This window comes from Cricetulus griseus, chromosome 8 (assembly GCF_003668045.3).
Source record: "Cricetulus griseus strain 17A/GY chromosome 8, alternate assembly CriGri-PICRH-1.0, whole genome shotgun sequence".
NCBI lineage: Eukaryota > Metazoa > Chordata > Mammalia > Rodentia > Cricetidae > Cricetulus > Cricetulus griseus.
The window spans coordinates 16,966,532-16,991,557 of NC_048601.1; the positions used below are offsets into that span (position 1 = coordinate 16,966,532).

Consider the following 25,026-nt stretch of genomic DNA (forward strand, 5'->3'; position numbering starts at 1 on the left):
ATAATTAATGTGTTTAAAATGCTGCCAAGCATATCAATGCATAAAATGATTCAATTCTCCTTGAAACTGGAATGGTGTTGGGTCTTTCCCAGTCCAGAGTTGAGAAATGATTGAATTCCTGTTTCTTTTCTCTAAGGGAGCTCCCCACCCTGATGCTGGGCATCAGGGTGTAACTGATACTGCTCATGTCTGCTGAGCACCTTTAGAGATGTGTCCCTAGATTTTCATGAAAGAAATACATTGTGTCAAGTCCTCAGCTTTAGCCTGGAACTTAAATAATTTGGGGCTCTTTTGAGCATGAAATTAACAGTAGCATTTGAGGTCTTTGAAGACATCAGTGCTCTGTTGAGTTCCATTTCCTCCATAAATAGAATGGAATCTGCTTCTTGGCCTGGGTAGACATGACACACCACTGTGTCCTGCTGGGCCTGTCACTCATCTGGCCAAGACACCACCCCTCAAGAAGGCTGATTCACCTAAAGCCATGCTAAAGAGGTGTCAGGAGAAAGTATTTCTCTACTGAGATAAGGAGCTTTTCCTTCCCTGATCTCCACTCTGCGTGGTCACCTGTGGAGCTGCAGCCAAGCAGTCTGTGTAGCTCGACGGCTTTTCTGAGTTCTAAATCAGAAGATCTGAGCTTCTCTGTGTTCTGCTTCTCTTTCTCTTTAGGAAACTATCCAAAGCTGGACTTTTTGCTCTTTCTCTGAACCCACCTGACTCTCCCATGGAGCTGTCTGCCTAATGTGGGGTCCCCAAAGTCTCTGGGTCAGCGTACACAATGTCCTTTGGATTTTGGCTCAAAGAAACTTCTCAACCCTCTTTCTTTGCAGCTGGGCACTAAATAAAGATGTCCTTTGAATTCATCGCATCAAGATTTCCATAATAGCTTTCTTTGCAGTAAGGTAATGTGTGACGTTTATTTTAATTACCCTCAAACCCATTTGCATGTCTCAGTTCTGGAAATTGTTTATGTGTTTACTTACCTACCTATGTAGCACTTATTTCCTTCTTTCCTTACTATTTTTGTTTAAGTTCAACTCAAAATGTTTATTATTCAAAATATCAAGTACATGCAAAGACAGAAAAAATAATGTGATGAATTCCCAACCTGGGCTAACTTGTCTCAAAGAACTGGTGTGTGTGTGTGTGTGTGTGTGTGTGTGTGTGTGTGTGTGTGTGTGTAATGAAAATGTTTTCAGTTACAGGAGCATTTTGTTTTTTAATTTTAGAAGTACTCTTATTTACATATCAATCTTCCATTCCTTTGCCCTCCCATCCTCCCATGCTTCCCACCCACCTCCCCAACCCATCGACCACCCACTCCCCAGGGATAATGAGGGCCTCCACAGGGAACCATCAAAGTATGTCATATCATTTGGGGGAGGGTCCAGGCCCACTTTCTTCTATCTGGGCTGCAACAATATCCCTGCATAGAGCATGGGCTCCCAAAGTCCAATTGTGTACTAGGGATAAACACTAGTTCCACTGTTAGAGATCCCATAGACTGCCCTGGCTTCCTAGCTGGCACCCACATTCAGAGGGCTTGGTTCAGTCCAATGCTGCCCCCCCCACCCCAGCTTTACTACTAGGGTCTCTGTGCTCTCACTAGGTCAGGTCAATTGTTTCTGCAGGTTTCTCCAGCACCATCTTGGTTTCTTTGCTCATCCCTCCTCCCTCTCCACAACTAGATTCCAGGAGTATTGCTCAGTGTTTAGCTGTGGGTGCCTGTTTCTGCTTCAGTCAGCTACTAGATGAAGGCTCTAGGAACAGCAACCAAATTAGTCATCAATCTCATTATAGGGGAAGGGCATCAAAGGCAGTCTCTCCACCACTGCCTAGATTCTTAGTTGAGGTCATCCCTGTGGATCCCCTAACATTTCCTCTGTGCCAGACCTCTCTCCAAGCCTATACTGGCTCCCTCTATCAAGGCGTCTCCTTTCTTGCCCTCCTCTATTTCTCCCCTTTCTCAGTCTTCTCGTTCTCCATACCCCTCCCCTTATGCCCCTCCCCCTTCCCACATCAGCCCCCTCTCCCCCCATGCTCCCAATTTGCTCAGGGGTTCTTGTCCCCCCCCCCTTCTTCGGGGGACCATGTGTTCTTCTCTTGGGGTCCTCCTTGTTTCCTAGTTTCTCTGGTGGTGTGGATTGTAGGCTGGTAGTTCTTTACTTTATGTCTAATATCCATATATGAGTGAGCATACCCTGCTTGTCTTTTTGTGATTGGGTTACCTCACTCAGGATGTTTTCTTCCAGTTCCATCCATTTGCCTGAGAACTTCAAGATGTCATTGCTTTATTTCTGCAATGTGTAGATGTACCACATTTTCTCCATCTATTCTTCGATTGAGGGGCATCTAGGTTGCTTCCAGGTTCTGGCTATTACAAACAATGCTGCTATGAACATGGTTGAACATATCCCCACAGCATCACCTCTGACTTTAGGGAAGCAGGCAGGAGACCACACCTCTCCGAGATAAGAGTTCCTAACCAAAGGTCAGCCCTGACATGTGAGAACTGGGCAAAGAAGCTCCATGGCTGTCGTGACAGGAAGGCTTCCCACTGACCGCCCACCCACACAAACTCTGCCTGTGAACTGTGGGATCGTTACAGGAATCTGGAGAAGGGAGGAGGCCGTGAGGACCCGTTTAATAGTGGGGACATTTGAGCACAAGTGTCATGGAAAAGATGAAAATATCGGGAGTGCCTGTGACCTGGTGTCTTCACAGAGGCTTGTAACAGGAAAAGCAAATGATTCAGAGACTGATAGTGGGGTTCAAACTTCAAGCTGAAGATCAGAAAAGCAAAGCAGCTGGCCACTAACTTCTTACCGTTACATCAGGCTGAATGGGCTGATGCTGTCTCCAGGAGCTCTCACCAAGCCTCAGGCTGTAACCTCTCTTCCCTGGAGCTGGAGAATGAATACCTATCTTCAGTGTGGCTGGAGAATGAGTGCCCCATACTCCTTGCTCCTGCCCCCTATTGCTTGGATTAAAGGTGTGAAATATAATTCTCTTTTAGACTGACTCAGTCTTGTGTAGATCTGGGTGGCCTTGGACTCTCAGAGAACCATCTTCCTCTTAATCCTGAGTCCTAGGATTAAAGGTATGTACCACCACCTCCTAGTTTCTGACTGCTGGGATTAAAGGTGTGTCTCACCACTGCCTGATCTCTATAGCTTGAGGCTAACTCTGACTTGCTGAATCCTCAGTCAAGCTCTAATAAATCATAAATAACATATCACTACAGAAACTCATGGGAGGTAGGGAAGAAGGATGGGAAGGGGGAATGAACCAGATACAACAATAATGAAACCAGGTTGCTAAGCTAAGTAAAGCAAGAGAAGACAAACCATGGGTCCTATGGAGCATGTGGGGCATGTGCTGTGGGCCGTGTGGAGGATGTGTGGCAGTCAGCAGGCGGGGAGTATGCTTCCCTTTGGCTGGACATTTCCTGTAGCCCCACACTGCTCTGAAACCTAAAGCTGATGCACAGAGCACTAAGGACCTCCATCCCCAGAAAAAGGCTGGTGCAGACCAGACACGGAAATGGAGCACTACGTATTTTCCAAATGTGTCACTCCCAAGAATATTCTCTGTTTCAAGCTGAACTTTAAAGTTAATTGATTGGAACAAATTTAATGATCTAAAGGAAACTAAGTAGAATTGGGTTAGGCTTAAACATTGAATTTTAAATAAATTTAAAGTAAAAATGGTCCTTTTTTTTAAGATCTAATCTTTTCTTTTCATTGAAGTATGGCATGGCCTATTAAAGAAATAAGAATTGTAGCACCTGGAGTGACAGCTGTGGCTGCTGAGAGCCAAGCTCTTAACGTTTGGTTTGGACCTTTGCCTCTAATGGCTGAATCATCTCTATAGCCCATCCCCTCAGCCTGCTCAAGGCCTTGCCGTCTTTCCCTGAAGCACTTAAGAACCACCATTGGGAAACCACATTTCTGTTGAGCACATTCCTACTTCTGTTCCCTGAGGAACTGTTGGCCTGAGTCAGAGGGAGGTAAAAATAAATACTGGATCAGTCAGGAACTTTTGCAGTGATCACTTCTGCTCTGGGGGATGGCTGCTCTCTGCTTCTCATCAGCACAAATAGCAGAAAAAGAACCAAATGGGCAGGGGGCTGACAACACTGACACGAGGAAACCAAGTTTGTTAGGACAGGGGTGTGGCCTGCAGGCATAGACAGGCCTGGGATCCAGCTGTGTCAGTCTGGTCATGAGCCAGGGCTGGCAGCTGCAGCCGTGTGACTGGGAGAGCTGATGCAAGCCGGCTGTAGGTAGCTGAGAGCAGCTGGAGTGGAAAGAGGGGCTTTGAGGCTTTTGGAAGGATGCTTTGGAGTCATGTGTGACCATGGATTCATGCTGAAAATGTTTGCAGAAATAAAAAATCCCAGGCTGGCCTTGAACTTCAGATCCCCTTCCCTCTGCCTCTTCAGGGAATACTACAGTGTACCTCTCAGCTGAAGGAAACAAAGAGAGTTAGAGGTCTAGTTGATTAAGTTATTCTGTGATGTCACAGGCCCCACCTCGAAGGCAGAAGCTCAGAGCTTGAACTGCAAAAGAGCCTTGTCCACACTGCCTCAAACCCAACCTCTTGGGGGGGTAAGAGGGGGAGTCAAGCACTCCCAGCTTCACACTAGACTCCCTCCCTTCAGGGAAACAGATCATTTAGGCCTGGAGGCTCTTACTGCCTCACGCCCCCTGCTGGCCATTCTGGAAAATGCACTCCTCCTACTCCTTGGGCATGGGAGCTCTACTGAGCAAAAAAAGCATGGAATCCTCCATGTTCTCTATTCCTTTTCCCAGTGGCCCTGCCATTCACAGCAGAAAATCAGTGCCCAGAGGGAGGCTGCACAGAGAGGTGGCCTTCCTAAGTGGTGACTGGCAGGACTCAAAATTCAGTCCCAGGGCAACTTCCTGGGGCCATTAGCACTTGAACACTTGACACTAACTTCTAAGTTCCAAGACACCAGGAGAGGCCAGGTCAGGGTGTGAAGAGAACACCTCAGGAGTGCATGCACCCTTCTGGTTCTTGTCTAATGGTCCTCTCATCACCACAACACCTCCTTTAGCTGTAGATACCTCCTTCAAGGAACCCAGTGGCTCAGTGTGCATCTCATCCCAGCTTTATCTGTCTTTTTGCTTTTGGAAATTTTCTTTTTTTAATTTTTAATTAAATTAGAAACAATATTATTTTACATATCAATCCCAATTCCCTCTCCCTCCCATCCTCCCATGCTCCCCACCAACCCCCATCCCACCCCCAATTCACTCCCCTGGGAGGGTGAGGCCCTCCATGGGGGGGGGGTCATCAGAGTCTGTCACATCATTTGGGGCAGGGCCTAGGCCTTCCCCTGTGAATCTAGGCTGAGAGAGTTGTAGGGGACCAAAATATTTCTGCTATGGAATATTTTGAGATCCAGCCTTTGGTTTCACTAAACATGGAGCACCCGAAAGCTCTGGCCCACTATTGTATTGTTCTTGCCAGTAGGGCTACTATTGTTTACCATGGCCTCAGGGTAATATGCCTCCTAATTTGCATCTCTATGCGCCTAAGCATCTGAATAGGCCCTCACCTGGGCTGGGAGAGCAGAGGTGTGTTAGTAACTTGTGAGGACAGAAGGTTAGGAGTTAGGGGTGAGTTAGTGACCAGAGCAGAGAGAAAAAGAGAAATTTTCCCCTCGTGGTATAGGCAGGATGGTTAAGGAACACCAGAAAAGATGGCTAATAAAGAAATGACTCTAGTTCTACAACATGGAACTGAGGGCTCTCTGAAGATGACAAGATGCCTGCATTTGGTCTTTATTGCCGTTGGGTTACTAGGAGCTTCCAGGTCCATACACCCCCACTCAGGCAGAACCTCATGGACTAAGGCTGAAACATTCTGGGTCACGTCAGAGAGTATCCCTCCATGGGGAATGGGCTCCCAAAGTCCATTCCTGTACTAGGGATAAATACTGGTTCCACTGCCAGAGGCCCCATAGACTATACAGGCCTCCTAACTGACACCCATGTTCAGGAGACCCGAGTAGGTCCTATACTGGATCTCCAGCTGTCTGTCAGACTTGGGTCCTTGAGCTCCCATTTGATCAGGTCATCAGGTCAGTTGTTTCTGTGGGTTTCCCCAACATGGTCTTGACCCCTTTGCTCATCCCTCCTCCCTCTCTAAAACTGGATTCCAGGAGTTTGGTTCAGTGCTTAGCTGTGGATCTCTGTTTCTACTTCCATCAGCTACTGGATGAAGGCTCTATGATGGCATTTAAGGTAGTCATCAGTCTCATTATAGGGGAAGAGCATTTAAGGTAGCCTCTCCACTATTGCTTAGATGCTTAGTTGGGATCATCCTTGTGGATCTCTGGACATTTCCCTAGTGCCAGATTTTTCTTTAAACCTATAATGGCTCCCTCTATTATGATATCTCTTTTCTTGCTCTCCTCTATTCTTCCCCTGACTCAATCTTCCTGTTACCTCATGTCCTCCCATCCCCTCCTCCCCTTCTCTTTCTCCTAACTCCCTCTCCCCTCCTTCCATGCTCTCAATTTTCTCAGGAGATCTGTTCATTTCCTTCTCTGGGGGACCATGCATGTCTCTCTTAGGGTCATCCATGTTTCCTAGCTTCTCTAGAGGTGTGGATTATAGGCTGGTAATCCTTTGCTCAATGTCTAATATACATATATGAGTGAGTACATACCATGTTTGCCTTTTTGTGAGTGGGTTACCTCACTCAGAATGGTTTCTTCTAGTTCCATCCATTTTCTTGAGAATTTCAAGATTCCATTGTTTTTTTACCTGCTTAGTAGTACTCCATTGTGTAAATGTACCACATTTTCTCTATCCATTCTTCAGTTGAGGGGCATCTAGGCTGCTTACAGATTCTGGTTATTACCAATAATGCTGCAATGATCATAGTTGAACAGGTGTCCTTGTTATGTGAATGTACATTTGAATAGTTTCCTTCACATGTGTGCCTACACTTAAGACTGCAAAACAAATGCATACATATCCACTCTTACAGCACACACACACACACACACACACACACACACACACTGCATTTGTTGCATTATTTCACTAAGTTTGGTTTAGCTGTTGGCAACAGTTTAAACCAGTCTTTGTTATGAAAAGTTTCACTGAGCTCTACATGACCCTGCAGTGATTTTCACCAAGGGGAGAGGAGGAATACATCTCCTGGTTGTCTAGCAAAAAGAATTTTATGACTGATGCTAACAGTCCAGTCTGTGATTGGTCAGAAACATAAGCCTCAAAGCTTGTGGTTGGTGCAAAATTCAAGGTTGTGGATGATCTAAGTGAAATGTGACTGGTCAGAAACTAATGGCCATGACCACAACATTTTTAAGTTGCTCAAGAATATTGCTCTGCCTCATCAGGTCTGATGGATGTCCTCCTGAGTTGCATCCCCAGGTATCGAAACAGCAGTCCTCAAAGGGCTTCCCTGCAGTGTGCTTCTCTTGCCTTCTCTAAGCAGATCAGGCTGTGCTGGTAATACCAGGGCAGAATCCGCAGGGATAGTTGAGAGCAGGGGTGATAGCATAGGCCACAGAATAGCAGAGGCAGAATGGCGAAGGCGCAGACAGCTGAGTGTGGTCAGGCCATGCTGTGTCCACAGCAAGGCAGCTGATGATTGACAGCTGAAGAAGCAGCAGCTGATCGATTTGTGAGCCTCCAGAGCAGGAGGGAGAAGGCAGGAAGGAGAAGAGGACAAGGGGTGCAGAGCTGATGCTGAGGAAGGAGAAAGAGCTGTAAGGAGCAAGTGAAGAGAAACAGCAGGTCCTTGTTGCCAAAGAGATTCAGAGAGCTCCCAAGTCTTCACAGACAAGAGTCTCAGATTGGGGTTGAGAGCTGTAACAGAGGCTTCTGCTAAGCACTAAGAGGACAGAGTCCTGGGAACCGAACCCTTGAGGGCTGACCCCCAAGATCATTGAGGTCCGCACAAGGACTGAACACTTGAGTGGCTGCTGATTCTCCACATTGGCTGTGGCTCACTTCTACAAACAGAAATGGAAGAACTTCTTTCCATCCAGGTGGAGGACAGAGCCCTCAGGCAGCTGGTCTCTGACATCTCCACACACAATGCACACTACATGGAATTACAAGAAAGCTTGCTTGAGGGCTTTTCATAAACATAGCACTGGCATTCTTTTACCACGAACTACATCAGAATCTGGGGAAACAAATCTGTAAGTTAACAAAGTATTTACATTAGAATAAAAATTTTAGTATAAGTAAAATATAATCGTACAGAAAGCTCTTTATGCTCCAATAACTTAAAGGCAACTTAAATTGATTAACACCCATAGAAGCTTGAGTTAAGATAATAAAGCAGGGGGGCGTTGGTGGCGCACGCCTTTAATCCCAGCTCTCAGGAGGCAGAGGCAGGCGGATCTCTGTGAGTTCGAGACCAGCCTGGTCTACAAGAGCTAGTTCCAGGACAGCCTCCAAAGCCACAGAGAAACCCTGTCTAGAAAAACGGAAAAAAAAAAAAAAACCAGATAATAAAGCACCATGATGAATGGAGTAAATGAACCTTTAGTAGTTAGCAGAGGCATGAAAAACAATAAAGACTAAAGACAGGAGGACTACATTAGAAATGGTGACCATGAAGTTGATCCTGCCAGCCAAGTTAAAGTGATGAAAAGGGTAATTGTTGAGATGTTGTGAGTGTAAAGTTGATATTCCTGAAGGGCAGACAGCAGGGAAAGAAGAGAAGATTTAACACAGCAACTTTCTAGAAATGACAAATAAGTCTTAGAAATCAATAGCACCCCCCTCAGCCTGGTGAAGTTCCTCATTTTCTGTATGAAGAGCAATTGAGTTGAGCCCAGTGGAAACACCAGACGCGATTAAGACTCTGTCTCAGCCACCTCAATGGCTAGAAATAGACGTCTGGTGTGTGTTCTCTCTGGAAAATCAGAGAGTAACCCATGTTCTTATGCCTGTACAGGCCTCAGACACATGTATTAGTGGTCATCACTTCCTGTAAAGAACTTACTAATCACTGTGCAATGAAACTTGCACCCCACTTTGAACCCTCTAGAAATCCTGATTGCCTGATTAGAGCTTGATTGATTGTGGAGAGGGAGGGATATTGCAGGTCCAGAACCCAGTTACAATTTATCTTTTAAATGATAGCCTCTCACTGTGTACTTCTGTGCCCGACTTGACTTGTAGCTGACAGGTGAAGCATGTTTGGACAGTGTTAACAGACTCCTAGCTTCCATCAACGGAAACCTGAAGTATGCCACCATGTAGCATATGAGACTTTTAGCAGAGGTTTTCTCATGTTGCTGTAAACTGTCTTTCTGATGGTTTCCACCATATTTGTAATGAGTTTTGATTTATGGCACTCTTTGTTCTATTAGTATAAAAACTTTGAATCGTGGCATTTGGGGAAACTTAGTCTGTGTTACTGGGCCATGGGTATTCATGTTTAGCTCTAGAATAAGCTATCACTCACTCCTTTTATGGGAGCCCTTTTTTCATACTGATACATATACAGTTCAAATGATCGCAGGAGAATGAACCGCATTCGATACAATGACAGACATGACACATTTTCCACTAAGGCTACAGATGGTTCTTGATAATGGAGTTTGAGTAGAACACAACCAATAAAGGCAAAACACATCTGAAATGTCTCCTTACAGAAAAGGATATAAAATAGGAAAACATAAAAGTGGCTAGGCTGTTCATATGACAGGCAGAATGAAGGAAGGAGGGAAAAGGGGAAAGAAGGGAGGGGGAAGGGGCTGGAAGGGAGAGACATGAAGGTAGGAGGGGGAATGCAAAACACACACACACATAAATTAAAACTCTTTTAATGAGAATTTGCCTTCGGGTATGTCTGCATGCCACTTGGTGTCTGGTGCCCATGGAGACCAGAAGAGGGTGTCAGAGCCCCCTGGAACTAGCATTACAGATGGTTAAGTGCTACTATGTAGGTCCTGGAATTCAAACCCAGGTTCTTTAGAAGAACAGCCTGCCCTGAGAATCACTGATCCATCTCTCCAGTTCCTATATATGAAATTTTATCCAACCATCTGCTGTTGACCACTTGGGCTCCTTCTACTTTTGGGCTATTGTGAGCAGCAACTTGAACAGTGGTGTGGGTCTACACTAGAAAGTTTAGATAACAGATTATTTAGTTATTTTTTACATTCCAATCCCAGTTTCCCCTCCCCCCTCTACTCCCACTCTCCCCATTCTCCTCCTCAGAGAGGGTGAGGCCTCCCGGAGGAAGTCTAAGTTTGTCCCATCATCTTGTTCAAGCAGGATCAAGGCAACTCTCCACCCCCACATCCCCGTGTCTAGGCAGAGCAAGGTATCTCTCCATATAGAATGGGCTGTACTACGCCAGTTTGTGAATTAGTGTTAGATTTTGGACCCATTGCCAGTGGCCTCATATATTGTCCTAGTCACACCATTGTCACCTATGTTAAGAGAGTCTAGTTTGGTCTCATGCAGGTTCCCCATTTGTCAGACCTGAGTCAGTGATCTCTCACTAGCTTGGGTCAGCTGATCCTGTGGTTTCCCCATCATGGTCTTGACTCCTTTGTTCATATTATCACTCCTCTCTCACTTCAATTGTACTCCAGGAGCTTGACCCATGGATTAGTTGTGGAATTCTTCATCTGTTTCCATCTGTGTCTGCAAAAGGATTCTAGCTTCTCTGGGGTTGTGGATTATAGATTGGGTAAATTTTGCTTTTGGTCTGGTATCCACTTATGAGTGAGTACATACCACGATTGTCTTTTTGTGACTGGGTTACCTCACTCAGGATGGTTCTTTTCTAGTTCCATCCATTTACCTGTGAATTTCAAGATTCCATTGTTTGTTTTTTTTTCCATTGAGTAGTACTCCGTTGTATAAATGTACCACATTTTCTTTATCCATTCTTCAGTTAAGGAGCATCTAGGTTGTTTCCATGATCTGGCTATTAGGAATAATGCAGCCCACTTATTGGCATGTCACCCCAAGTATTGAAAGTGGGGTCTCTGTTCTGTCCCCTCCAAAATTAATCTTGAGATTGGATGCCATGGCTTAGTAATTAGAGTTGAGGAGGTCTCTATGAAGGAATCTACTTCTGATGTCTTGCCAAATGGACATGTAGATAAATGCCTTCGGTAAGTATTGATTTTATCTATGTAGAAGAGTCACCTGTCAGCCTTGGTCAGACAAATATCTCTAGAGAATGGTCAAAGTGGTGACTCAAGATGTCCAAGTACTGAGAATAAGTAGCTGTTGCTTGTTCAGCCTCAAAGCCATCATCAATATCGCTAACACCCTGAGACCTCATCAGACTTCCTTGTCTCTGCTGGTGGACAGCTCTTCACTTGTTCCTTACATCCATACATCCTTCTTTCGCCTCAGAGCAGCACCCTTTGTCCTCTTTCTCCTTCCCTGTCTCTGGTGTTCTGTGGCCTTGGTCAACATCACCATTGCTCTCAGCTGTCCCTGCTGCTACTTCCCTACTGTCATCAGTTCACCCTGAACTGATTAGTGTGCACAATGAAAGGCCGAGAGGTCTTATGAAGGCCTGTGAGGCAACACATGACTATATCTTCCAACAGACTTGGTGAGCCAGAGCAAGTATACATGGGCAAAGTACTGAGTAATGCTGATAGTTCAGTTTCAAACAAGGCATTTAATTTCACTTAATCCTAAGTCAAGGGAATACTGCCGAATGTGGTCAGAAGGACTGACTGTAGAGCTGATGGATATGGAGGACTGAGGTTGGATGCTGTCCTCTGGACATGGCGTGGTCTTTCTCCCCCATCTTTGGCATCATAATTACTCTTCCTTGCAAAGACAGATTTTAAATATTTAGTGTCAGTGAGAGCAAAAACCTCTGACCTCTGAAGTTTATTATCCTGCCTTTTAATCTATGGCTTCTTTCTTTCCTCCCTTCCTGTCAGGGTGTTATCTGCCTTCACTTTTATGATTTGTAATTTCAGTCCTTATAGCATGTACCAACCTTTAGACTGAGATAGCAAAAGAATGTCAGGCACCATGTGAATCACAGTCTCAGACAATCTTTGAAAAGGGATGACCGTGTCTATGTACAGAGCTGGATTCCTACATTGTTCCTACCTGACCCAAGGTTTTCAGAAGAGGCTATGTGAAAAATTAGTGGTTTTCTCAGAAATCTATGGGACCTCCTGTAGAAGCCCAGTATTTATCCCTAGCATAGGTGTGGACTTTGGGAGCCCATTCCATATAGAGAAATACTCCCTAAGCCAAGACACATGGGGGTGGTCCTAGGCCTTATCCCAAAGGATACGAAAGACTCTAATGACACCCTATGGAAGGCCTCACCATTCAGGGGGAGCAGAAAAGATATGTGACAGATAAGGATTTAGTTGGGGGGTGTAGGGGAGGACGGGTGGGAGAAGGGAACTGGGATTGTCATGTAAAACAATCCTGTTTCTAAATCAATTAAAAAAGTTGGAAAAAAATTAGTAGTTTTGACATCAACTGAGAGTCAGAGGAGATGAAGATGGTGGAGGTTTTAGCTTTGCCATATTGGCTAATCTTGGTAAAGCTGCAGCCTCAAGAAACAGGATCTATCCCACAGGAAGCTGGCTTCAGTCTCATTTTTCATAAACAAGTGCTCCAGTGAACTGTAAGCTGCCAACTCAATTAAATGTTTTCCTTTATAAGAGTTTCAGTGATGGGGTTGGAAAGTTGGCTCAGTGGGTAAGAGTGTTGGATGTTCCTCCAGAGAACCCAGATTCAATTACCAGCCCCTACATGGCATCTCACAACTGTCTGTAACTCCTTATTCCAGGGTATCCACATCTTCACACAGACATGCATGCAGGCAAAACACTAATGTACATAAAATACAAATAAATAAGTTATAAAATGTTTTAAAAAGGAAACCAGAGAACCATCACCCTTTACAATAGCAACAAATATAAAATATCTTGGGGTAACACTAACCAAACAAGTGAAAGACCTATACTACAAGAACTTTAAGTCCTTGAAGAAAGACATTGAAGAGGCTATCAGAAAATGGAAAGATCTCCTATACGCTTGGATAGGGAGGATCAACATAATAAAAATGGCAATCCTACCAAAAGCAAACTACAGACTCAATGCAATTCCCATCAAAATCCCAAAACAATTCTCCACAGACCTTGAAAGAACAATATTCAACTTCATATGGAGAAACAGAAAACCCAGAATAGATAAAACAATCCTGTATAATAAAGGAATGTCCAGAGGCATCACTATCCCAGATTTCAAACTCTACTAAAGAGCTATAGCAACAAAAACTGCCTAGAATTGGCATAAAAACAAACAGGTAGATCAAAGGAATCAAATCAAAGACCCTTATATCAACCCAAACACCTATGAACACCTAATTTTTGACTAAGAAGCCAAAATGGCACAATGGAAAAAGGAACTTCTCTTTAGCAAATGGTGATGGAATAACTGGATGTTAACATACAGAAGATTGCAAATATATCTGTAACTATCACCATGCACAAAATCCAAATCTAAGTGAATCAAAGACCTCAAAATAAGTCCAGCAAATTCAGCATGATAGAAGAGAAAGTGGAAGTATCCTGGAACACATTTGCACAGGAGACCACTTCCTAAATATAACAGCAGTAGCACAGACACTGAAAGCAACAATCAATAAATGGGACCTCGTGAAACTGAAAAGCCTCTGTAAAGCAAAGGACACTGTCAAGAAGACAAAACTTCAGCCTACAGAATGGAAAAAGTTCTTCACCAACCCCACATCTGACAGATGGCTGATCTCCAAAATTTATAAAGAACTCAAGAAACTAGATATCAAAATACAAAATAACACACTTGAATGGGATATAGAATTCATATAAACAATGAATTCTCACCAGAAGAAATTAAAATGGCCAAAAGACATTTGAGGAACTGCTCAACATTCTTAATTATCAGGAAAATGCAAATCTAAATGACCCTGAGATACCAACTTACACCTGTCAGAATGACTAATATCAAAAATATAGAAGAGAGGTTATGTTGGAGAGGATGTGGAGTTGGGGAACACCCCTCAGCTGCTAGTGGGAGTTCAAACTTGTACAGCCAATTTGGAAATCAGTATGGCAGTGTCTAAGAAAATTGGGGATCAATCTACCTCAAGACCGCTACTGGGCATTTATCCAAAGTATACTCAATCATACCACATGTTCATAGCAGCATTCTTTTAAATAACCAGAACTTGGAAACAACCTAGATGCCCCTCAAAAAGGATGGATAAAGACATTATTGTACATTTACACAATGGAGTACTACTCAGCAGTAAAAAATGATGACCCCATGAAACTTGTAGGCAAATGAATGATACTAGAAAAAAAAACATCCTGGTTGAGGTAACACAGATTCAAAAGACAAATACGGTATGTATTCACTCAGAAGTGGGTATTACATGGTAAAGCAAAGGATAACCAGACTAAAGTCTACAGCTCCACCTAAGTAACAAGGGTGACTTCTTAGGGACATATGAGTCACTCTGGAAAGAGATGTTATATATCTCCAGGGTAAACTGGGGGCAGGGAGATGGTAACGGGGATGGGAGGGGATATGAACAGGAGGGAATGATATGGCCTAGGTGGGGAGGGATTCAATGCAAGAGCAATGAAAAGATATCTTAATAGAGAGGTCCTCCACAAGGAGGACCCCAACTAAGACTCATAGCAATAGTAGAGAGGATGCCTGAACTGGCCTACCCCTATAATCAGATTGATGAATACCCCAACTATCACCATAGATCCTTTATCCAGTAATTAATGAAATCAGACACAGAGATCCACAACCAAGAACCAGACCAAGCTCCGGGAACCCAGGTGAAGAGAGGAAAGAGGGAACTTTGAGCAAGGGAGATCAAGATCATAAAGGAGAAATCTACAGAGACAGCTGAACCAAACTTATGGAAACTCATAGAACTACAACTGTAGACACTCCAGGGGAGCAAACTAGGCCCTCTGGATGTGGGATACAGTTGTGAAGCTTGAACTGTCAGAGGGACCCCTGGCAGAAGAACCATGTGAGCCTGGTACATGAGCTAACTTCTTGGAGCTCATTCCCTATGATGGGTTGCCATGCTCAGAGGCAGTAAGACCATGATATAATCCCGGTATATGAGCTAGCTTTTTGGAGCCCATTCCCTATGGTGGGATGCCATGCTCAGTCTCAATGCATGGAAGAGGAGCCAGGCCCTGCCCTAACCTATTGTACAAGACTATGTTGACTCCTCTTGGGAGCCCTTATCTGTGAGGAGGAATGGACTGGGTGAGGGCTATGGAAAAGGTGAGGGAGGGTGGGAGGTGGCAGGGGGTTGGGAAGAGGGGTGGGAGGGTGAACTGTGATTGGAATGTAAAATGATATCAGAAAATAAAAAATGGGAAAAATGAACTGGTATACAGAGAAAGGAGGAAAGACATGAGTCTTAGATCATTTACTACCTGTAGTGTGCTTAGACTGGTCTTCACAGTGGCCATTGCCTAATATGTAATTCTATAATTCTATCTGCTGAGAGGTGACGTATTCAGGACTGATAAGGAGTGGTTAATGAATCACCTAGACAGGCTGGACTGAGCATGTAAAGTGCTTATAAGGACCAACATACAGAATGCAAGGCTTTTTCAACCTCTCCACAGTTTTGAGTTTCAAACCTCCTCCTGAATTCAGTTGAGTTTCTTCCTTTCAGCTCACAGATGACTGCTGCAAAGATTAAAGAAGCTTCCACAGGCTTGTTAAAGACAGACGTCACTACTCCAGACAGCCTGAAAGATGTAGAAATAGGTATGTATGTTAATCTTATTTGATTCAAATAAAATAGATGAGATTCACCTGGGACCCTCAGAGGAACTGAAACACCTGCCTGTTAGCCTGTCATGGTGGGTCTCTGTAGAAGTGGAGATTGGAGGAGGGCTCTCTTATATTAGCTTCTCTGTCAGAGTACATAACATTTAAGTATTTTTAGGCAAGAGAAATGAATAATGAATTAATTACAAAAGCCTGAGACATGGTCTTTGTTTTCTTGGTTGGAATGCATTTGTTTGTTTGATTTACTTTTGGTGTGTATGGCCCAACTTAGGGACCTGTGGGGACAGCAGGCTGAGGATCATTTTACCAGCATAATATATGGGTAGGTGCAAGCATAATGTCCAGGTTTCCTTTTTAAGTCATTTTCCCCAGTGCTGAGTAATGTTGTTTTCCTTTGTCACAAGCTCAGGGGATATTTGAGCTGGAGTAAAACACAGGATTAATTTATAAAGCTGCTGTCAACACAGGGAGGATTTTATATAAACATAGGCATTTCCCTTAGGTACAGGACCTGAGGGAAATATGGTCTCTTTTAACAAAATGTTAAACTATTTTTCAACTATTTTCCCCAGATTTTGGTAATATTAAGCGTAGTTAATGCATATAATTACTATGTAAGCAAAATTTTATTCCATAATATGGCCCATTTTTCTTTTTAAAAATCAATGTGTGTTTATAGTGCATGTGAGTGTGTACTGTAGACTGGGGAAGGTGGACAATTCTTCAGTAGGAAGAGGATAAACACTCTTCTGTATATGATGATAGACAGTGGGTTTCCATGGTAGACTCACACCTCATCCTGTTTATCATAACAGACTCAAAATGGACCACACACCCAAATAGGAAGTCTAGAACTTAAATCTATTTGAAGAAAACAAATGAAAAACATCTTGTTGAATAGCAGCTTTCTTAGGCAAAGATTTCTTGGTTACAATACCAAACACTTTACCTATACACTAGAAAAATAAATTGGATTTAGTGCAATGAACACTCTGATCTGGACCCTAAAAAGTAATAAAAAGATAAATGGTGGGCTAGTAGGGTCCCCCCATGCTCTGTGTGTGTCTCTATTCTGTCTGTCAGTCTGTCTGTCTGTCTCTGTGTGTGTCTATCTCTGTCTGTGTCTGTCTTTGTATGTGTCTATTTCTGTCTGTGTCTGTGTCTGTCTCTCTCGCTCAAAAGAAATTGTACCTACAATGTACTAAGAGTTTTAAAAACCCAATGTTTCATTAGATAAGTAATTGCTTATTTAGAAGTACTATGAATATTGCTATCCTTATATAATTATTTGCCTGTGATAATTGCTGGTATATAAAAATGAAATTTATTTTGCCTATTGACATATTTTCCTGCAATGCTGTAAACACTTTCATCATTTTTACAGCCCTTTTAATAGACTTTGTAGAAATTTATCCCCACAGAAACAGCTGACCTGAACAAGGGACAGCTCATGGAATCCAAGCTGATAGCTGGGAAACCAGCATAGGACGGATGCAGACACCCCACCTCCCCCCGCTTGTGGGTGTCAAGAGGCCTGGGCAATCTATGGGGCCTCTGGTAGTGAATCAGTATTTATCCCTAGTATACAAATAGACTTTGGGAGCCCATTCCACACAGAGGGATACTGTTTCAGCCTAGACACATGGGGGAGGGCCTAGGCCCTGCTCCAAATGATATGACAGACTTTGAAGATCCCCCATGGAAGGCCTCACCCTCCCTGGGGAGCAGAAAAAGGATAGGATGGGGGTTGAGTGAGGGGCAGGTGAGGAAGGGAGGGAGAGGGAACTGGGATTGGCATGTAAAATAAACTTGTTTCTAATTGAAATTTAAAAAGGCAAAAAAGAAATTTATGTGTAGATATATCCATGTTGTCTGAATATCAAGACTTTTATGTCTATAAGGCCTGACAGTTTTTTCTTATTTTTGTCCCATTGTCCTGCCTAGGACCCCCAGAGTCACACTAGAATGTTGAGCGGACACACTAACCCTTTTCTGGGTCACCTTTACCTGCTTTTACAAGTTCTTGAAATTGATGTTCTGATATTGATATTTTCAGGTAAAAAAGTCCAAGGAAAATGTCTGAGAATCATCTCTGCTGAGTCTCCTGCTAAGCTTTACTGCTGCTACGGAGTGATCGCTGTCCTCACTGTAACTGTACTTTCACTTTCTGTTGCTTTGTCATTGTCAGGTGAGTGACTTGTTCTACAAATTGTGCATCATTTTCTACACAAGTATGATGTCAGCAAATCCTTAATTACCACTGTGAGCCAGGCACTGTGTGAAGGGCTGGAGAGGAAACACACTGGAAATTCCTGTTCTCTGGGAACTTAGGATCTAGTGGGAAGATTCGGTGAAGGGACAGCACAGGCTGTGGTGTGCACAGGAGGCCAGGCTCAGCATCCCTGGGAAGATGGCATTCAGCAAGCTCTAGAGAGACGCAGGAGACGTATGTCCACCTGGATTAACTACTCAACACAGAGAAAAAGGAGAGGAAAACTTGAAAGAGACTCTCAACGAGATTGCTACAGCTGAGGGAAGTGAGAACATTGAAGAGCAATAAGGTGGAGAAAGGTAAAGGACGCCCAACCCATGACCCATGGTTTCAGTTAAACATTTCAACCATGGTCTGACAATATTAAATAGAAAGTTCCAGAAGATGTGATTCCTAAGTTTTTAGTTGTAGACTGTTCTGTATACTGTGATAGACTTGTACAACTTTGTTGCCATAGTGGGAGGAAATGCTCTATGATATCGATATATATTGGTTTTCTGAGACAGGGTAGCTCCATGTAGTCCTGGCTGTCCTGAAACTCACTGGATACACAGGTTGGCTGTGAGCACAGAGATTCACCTGCCTCTGCCTCCAAAGTTCTGGGATCAAAGGTGTGCACCACCACCATCCAATATTGTTTAATGAAATCAACTTTAGTCTGCCAAAGTATTTATTCTGACAAGTATTTGCCAACAAGACTTAGTAGGTGTAATCTAAACTATTATGTAGCTCTGAAAAGAGTCAGATAAAAAGAAGTGACAGTAACCCTCAGTGCCCATTGCATTTGTCCCTGTCTTGGTATAAGAACTGACAACAGCTACAACAAATTTCCCTCCACTAAAATTAATTGGGTGGCCATTTCTGGTGTTTAACATTTCTAATCAAATAACTTATTTCTAAGACTCACTAGATCATTGAAACAGAAGCACATATGTTCTGGACTGCTAAAGAAAGAAAAGGTTGAAGTTAGGTAAGAAAAGTGTCTGTTATTCTTCTAAGCTGTGCTCTGAAAGCTTGCTGCATTCAGAGCTTCTTACACACACACACACACACACACTTACACACATACATGCACACACATAGACACACACAAACACTTTTTTATAATAGATTCCTAAATGAAAGCATCACACAGCTCCATTAGCATAGCCACTTCAACATGTGTCAAGTTCAAACTCTATGTATCTCATGGAACTTCCACACAGTTACAATAGCCTTTTTGAAGACATGGAGCTTTGGCTATGGTTTTACACTTTCACTGCCAAGCAAATTATTATGTATTTATCAACCACAAAAAAGGAAAGAAAAACTGGTAGAATTGAAACTAAAAAAAAAAGAAAAACCTCTTCCCTTTATACCCTTGGTCATGTTTACAGGTCCTTTGCTGCACCCTGTCCTTCCTAATCACCTTACGTCAGTCTTCCTTGCTCTCATCCCTGTGTGTTACACCAGGCCCACACTCACAGGGGTTCACACTGTACATCACTGGCTGGTTTTGCCTGTGAGAGAGTACATGGGTCTCTTTCATTCTGAGTTTGGGAGACCTCACTCAATATTATACCGTCCCAGGACACCCTCTTTCCTATCATTTTCATTTTTCATTTACAGCTGAATAACATTCTGTTTTGTACATGTAACATGTTTTCATTATCTGTCCATCAGATGATGGACATGTAGGTCAGGTCCATTTTCTAACTATTACAAATAGGGGAGCAATAACCATGAATGTACAAGTTTCTCTAGGGTAGAATGTGGAATTCTCTTTTTACATACCCAAGAGTAGCAGAATTGTGTCACATGGCAGGTCTATTAATACATTTTTCTGAGAAACCTCCATACTGGATGTATCAGTTTGTACTCACACCAACAGTAAATAAGTGTTTCTAATTCTGCACATGCTTCTAATGTGCAGAGAACAACCTGCCTCTGCATCCCAAGTATTGAGATTAAAGTCAAGCTTCACCTCTGCCCAGCATTGTTGTCAGATTCTTTATGACAGCCATTCTAATTGGCTCTAATAAGAGCCATCATTGGTTATATACATTTAATGTGTGTGTTTGTGATAGAATTTTAGGAAGCCCTTGATTAAAATTTTGGTATTAAAGAAACATTTTACCCATGCCATGGTTTGCAGGAAGGTATTTCTCTACAGTAAAACCCAGACAAGGGAGGAGTTTTGTTTCTTTAGTTAAGAAAATAACAGAATGTGAAGGAGGATTCTGGGAAAAGAAACTATAGGAATCCAGGAACCAGGAACAGCCCTAAGAGGCTGATAACTTAGGAATGATTTCCTCACACAATATGATGTCCTTTGTCCAAGCACTCAGGGGGCACAGCCAGGAGGATTACCATAAGCTCCAGACAACTACAGTCCTACAGTAGGCAGGGGATAGACATATTGCGATTCTGTCTCAAATCAGAAAGTACAAAGAAGAAAATGAAGCCTTTCCTCAGAAACTACTGGAAGGCCCAGGTATAGGGACCATAATGCTAGGATGTTCTCTTGGTGATCAGTTTTGAATGTACAACACAAGGACTCACCTCACCTCTGACATTTGGGTGGCTACACAAAGAAACCAGACATGGGAATGTTTATTTGTGGCACTGTTTACATTTTAGGGAGACCAGTCACTGAGAACAGTGGACCTTGCTATGCTACCTGCCCAAAAGACTGGATTGGATTTGGAAATAAATGTTATTATTTTTCTGAAGAAATGAGAAACTGGACATTCAGCCAGACTTCCTGCATGGCACTAGAGGCCCATCTAGCTATACATGAGAGCCAGGAGGAGCTGGTAAGAAAGGATCTGGATTAGTTTGTGGGTTGTTCTGTTGAATGTGTATTGCCTTGAGATGGAGATCTTAAAGCTGAAGCATAAGGAAGGACCCTACCCTAGGCAGATGGCCATATATGGAGCAGATTGTGCCATTTGCTGGTGTTATCGCTTCTGGCTGGAGCCCTGACATATAGGAGAGACATCTTTTCATGCAGTGCACATATTAAAACCTAAATGGCCAGACATAGAATCTACTGGTCATTTAAGTTTTCCTCCAAGCATGCACATATTGCGTACTGAAAGTGGTGTCTATCAAAAATCTCAGGGACATTTTTCATTAGGGACTTTCCCAGCCACTGTGGGAAGGGAGCATTGTATTTTGGATTATGGATATAAAATGCACCCACTGGGACCAGAGGGTTATTGTGGCTCCAAAATCAATGATCCTCAGCTGCCATCCTGAAAGACGTCTGTAGGTTGGAGACACTCAAGGGTCATCTAAAGCTGAGAGACACATGTATTTGTTTTCTGTGTAATATGGCAGAATTTCCTGAAGAGATACAAGGGACCTTCTGACCACTGGATTGGCCTTCACAGGGAGTCACCCGAAGACCCTTGGATGTGGACAGACAACACTGAATATAACAACTTGTATGTTTTTAGAACACTTTTCCTCCTACTGTGATCATTTGTTGTTAAGTGTGTGTATGTGTGTGTGTGTGTGTGTGTGTGTGTGTGTGTGTGTATGTGTGTGTGAGCATGTCTGTCTGTGTGTGTGTGTGTGTATGTGTGTGTGAGCATGTCTGTGTGTGTGTGTGTATGTGTGTGTGTGTGTGTGTGTGTGTGTGTGTGTGTGTGGTGTGTGTGTGTGTGAGAGCATGTCTGTGTGTGTGTGTCTGTGTGTGTGTGTGTGTGTGTGTGTGTGTGTGTGTGTGTTTATGAATGGCTACATCAAGTGATGTCAAATGTACAGGAAAGGAAGAAATAGAAACCTTCTGATGTGAGCAGATGTGGCTCAGAGGCAGGGTGTGTAGTTCCATGCAGAGCCAATTCCCAGACAACTCCACGTTCTTACACATTTAAATCTTTGAATGTTCTCCCATTTATAGGCCATCATTTTCAAGGCTTTTACTTAGTGTGATTTTACTCAAAGTCCTTTTTAGCTTGATGAAGGCACCTGGAGTAGATGTTGTCTGCTCCATCACTAATCAAAAATTTTCCTTGATGATAGACACTCTCATAAGAAGATGGTCAATGAGAGCTCTGAAAGCCTAGGAAGCCACTGTAGAAATGCTGGGGTAGTAGGACCTGTCACACAGCTGTTTGCACAGCTGCATCTGTTCACAGAAGCCGAGACTCCAGGGGCATTGGGAATGTCCTCTAAAGTATCATCATCAAAGAACACCGAGTCTGCTCCTGGATGAGAAAATAGCTTTCTGAATGGAAGAATAGAACATAGGCTGGGTCATGTCCATCATTAAAAACCTCTCAGTAATTTACTGAGAAATGGGGTTTCCCCACCTTTATACATGTGTAAAATGCTTTAAGATAGAATTGAAAATCACCCTCAGTGAAACCACCCATGGAGTAGTCCATTTGAACACGACATCAAGCACAAGTCAAATGTGTTTACAAACAATGTAAGACTCAACATGAACAAATGACAAAGGTGTTGTATTCAAGCCAATCCCTGAGCATGTAAAAGATGCTAGGGTAAAATTAGTTCAGGTGTTTAAAAGTAATATCGCCTGTATGGAAATTGTTTTTTGTTTTTTGTTTTAGGGTTCTCACCCAAGGTGGAGGAGAATATGCCTACCTGAATGACAGCGGAATCAGCAGTGCCAAGGACTACATACATAAGAAGTGGATTTGTAGAAAGTCTAAAATATGTACTTCACAATGCCCAGAAATTTTAAATCCAGGCTAGGGAATGTGCCAAAGCATGCATGAGAAACAGATGCTCTTTGACCTGTTATATACAGTTGCTACTCTACTCCTGATCTGCTAAAATTATCTACATCCATCAATAATATGTGTTGCCAAAAAGATGGAAATTTACTTAGAGGATAACAGATATGGGAAGAGAGCATGGATGATTCTGAATTATACAGACTTTTGGGTATAAGCTAGTATTCATATTCTTTTTTCTTTTGGTTTGTTTTGTTCTTTTTCATTACTTTATGTTTTACATTCCAATATCAGTTCCCTAGTATTCATATCTTAAATCTGAAATACAATCATGTCTGTATTAGTGAACTACACTTTTATGACAAGTTATGAATTTTTATTAGTTCTTGATTTGAATGCATGGGACATAAAATTGTAGGTTGGCTGAACCCATGGAAATGGTTCAATAATCACAAAAAGATGAGGTTGGCCTGTGTCCTCCAAATAAACATGATCATCATTTTTTTTTTTACAAAATTCAATGACCAATATGAAGGGAGATCTAGACAAGATCACATTCTATGGTTTAATGCCATTGTCAAAGGTTTTCAACTTTACTTCTTGGTGTTCTTTTTTAATTAAAATAGACTAAGAATATGTGATAAGCAAATGTAATTTTAGTTTCCTAATTTAACATTTTGAGAGTTTCATATGTGAGTATGCCATTTGAATTTTATTCCTTGTTAGGCTCTTTTCAGATCAGGAGACAATTAATTCCAGAACCTCCTTTAAAGCATCTGATGGCTAATCTTGCCTTCATTTACACTTGTTAATTTTCAGGAACAAAATAATTTAAGTTTATGGTCATATGCTATACTGTACTGAGGAGTCCCAAAAAGGACGAAATAACAGGTCACAAGCATCTCTTCTTTTAACTCTGTTCTTTCTTTATTGACATTATATTAAACCTTCTCATGCATGCTAGGCAAACTGTGTACTACTGATGTTTGACACTCTCTAGTTTTGTGAAGTTTGTTTTGTAACAAGGTTGCTATGTAATCCACAAATGGCAAGAATCGAGCTATAAACTACCACATAGGACATATCTTTACTCTTTACTAAAACATGTGTTTGGGCTCTGTTATATGGCTCTGAAGGTAAAGTCACCGTCCACTAAGACTGATAACCTGAGTTGGACACCTGGACTCATGTGTTGGAAGTAGAAAACCTTCCACAGGAAGTTTGTCCTATGACCTTTGTGCTGTATAGATACACATTCACAAATAAATGATAAAATCAAATAAAAAGTTAATGTTCATTTTTTGTAGTAGACTGTGCTTATTTTGAGTCTGTAACTTTATTTTTTATTATTGTTTTTCTTTCTTTTGTTTTGTTTTGTTTTTTGAGACAGGATTTCAATGACCTTTGCTTTGCTTTGTAAACCAGTTTGGTGTTGAACTCAGAGATCTGCCTTCCAATGCCTCCCAAGTGCTGGGGTTTTTAGTCATGTGTCACCACCACTGGGCTTAGCCAGTTTTTCTTAATTTTTAAATACAGACATCTTTTATTCAGGAAAATACTTTTCTCAGTGTTCTGCTTCAACTTAGTTTAGCCCCTTTTGCTTTGCCATCCATTTTATTCCCAGTAGACTAATGAGAAGGTCCTGTGTGCACTTCTGTATTCACAGAGAACATCACAGTGTGTCCAACCCAAGGGTTCAAATCATATAAGTGAGGAAGATACGTTCTCAAGACAGTGACTATGGGATTCCCTCTTGGATTATATATAAGCATAAATTACAAAAAGGCTATTTTCCTACAAAAAAATTCAGAGAAACAAATTACTTTATATCATTAAACTGTGTGTGGTTGTCATGTGAGTAACTTTCCTTGGGAGATACAAGACACAAATCTACTCACCCCAGAGAGGGAGCTCATGGTGGACCAAAGTACAGATATCACCAAAGTTCAACTTGGTCACCCATGAGTCTTATCGGGGTTGCATATAGGGATATGGGTGTGCAGTTACTTACAAGAGCAGAATGGACTAAAAGACAGATGCCCCAAAGCCCATTCCTGTAACATGAAAACAAAAACCCAGAGATAGATACTGGGGTTCAAGCTTCAAGCTGAGGATCAGAGAAGCAAAACAGCCAAGACACTGCCTCATACTTACCTCTACCTCAGACTGAAATGGTAGTCCTGTCTCCACCAAATCCCAGACTGCTGCCTCTCCTCAACTTGGAAAA

At 42.5% G+C, this 25,026-nt stretch overlaps 2 protein-coding genes across 15 annotated transcripts in view; one reads left to right on the plus strand and one right to left on the minus strand.

Moving 5' to 3' along the window:
* LOC100762270 (killer cell lectin-like receptor subfamily B member 1F) overlaps positions 1–25,026 on the minus strand; it is a 103,416-nt gene that overhangs the window by 48,840 nt on the left and 29,550 nt on the right. For 2 of the 12 annotated variants that reach the window (XM_035448979.1, XM_027429788.2), the window contains exon 1: positions 2,229–2,364. The exons of 6 other annotated variants lie outside the window; for them this stretch is intronic. The gene's annotated coding sequence lies outside the window, so the exon portion shown is untranslated. Of the gene's footprint in view, positions 1–2,228; positions 2,365–2,826; positions 2,894–15,642; positions 15,800–25,026 lie in introns of those variants that run through there. 4 more of the 12 variants (XM_027429793.2, XM_035448976.1, XM_027429790.2 and 1 more) reach the window with 4 other exon arrangements.
* On the plus strand, positions 459–24,096 carry LOC100761404 (C-type lectin domain family 2 member E). Of its 3 annotated transcripts, none has more exons than XM_027429804.2 (6): positions 459–902; positions 15,724–15,818; positions 17,899–18,030; positions 20,734–20,909; positions 21,436–21,542; positions 22,674–24,096. In XM_027429804.2, exons 2-6 carry the CDS (start codon positions 15,731–15,733, stop codon positions 22,816–22,818), a joined length of 648 nt encoding a protein of 215 aa, XP_027285605.1. In that variant the 5' UTR covers positions 459–902; positions 15,724–15,730; the 3' UTR covers positions 22,819–24,096. The 3 variants fall into 3 exon arrangements, with proteins under 3 accessions (XP_027285605.1, XP_027285604.1, XP_027285606.1); XM_027429803.2 differs by lacking the exon at positions 459–902 and adding an exon at positions 3,039–3,100; XM_027429805.2 differs by lacking the exon at positions 459–902 and adding an exon at positions 13,753–14,413.

Excerpts from the sequence above, each read along its gene's own strand:
- LOC100761404 (XM_027429804.2), top strand. The coding sequence starts at position 15,731 with ATGACTGCTGCAAAGATTAAAGAAGCTTCCACAGGCTTGTTAAAGACA. Across the intron at positions 18,031-20,733 it reads TGTTGCTTTGTCATTGTCAG|GGAGACCAGTCACTGAGAAC; the intron begins GTGAGTGACTTG and ends TTTACATTTTAG. Across the intron at positions 20,910-21,435 it reads ATGAGAGCCAGGAGGAGCTG|AATTTCCTGAAGAGATACAA; the intron begins GTAAGAAAGGAT and ends GTAATATGGCAG.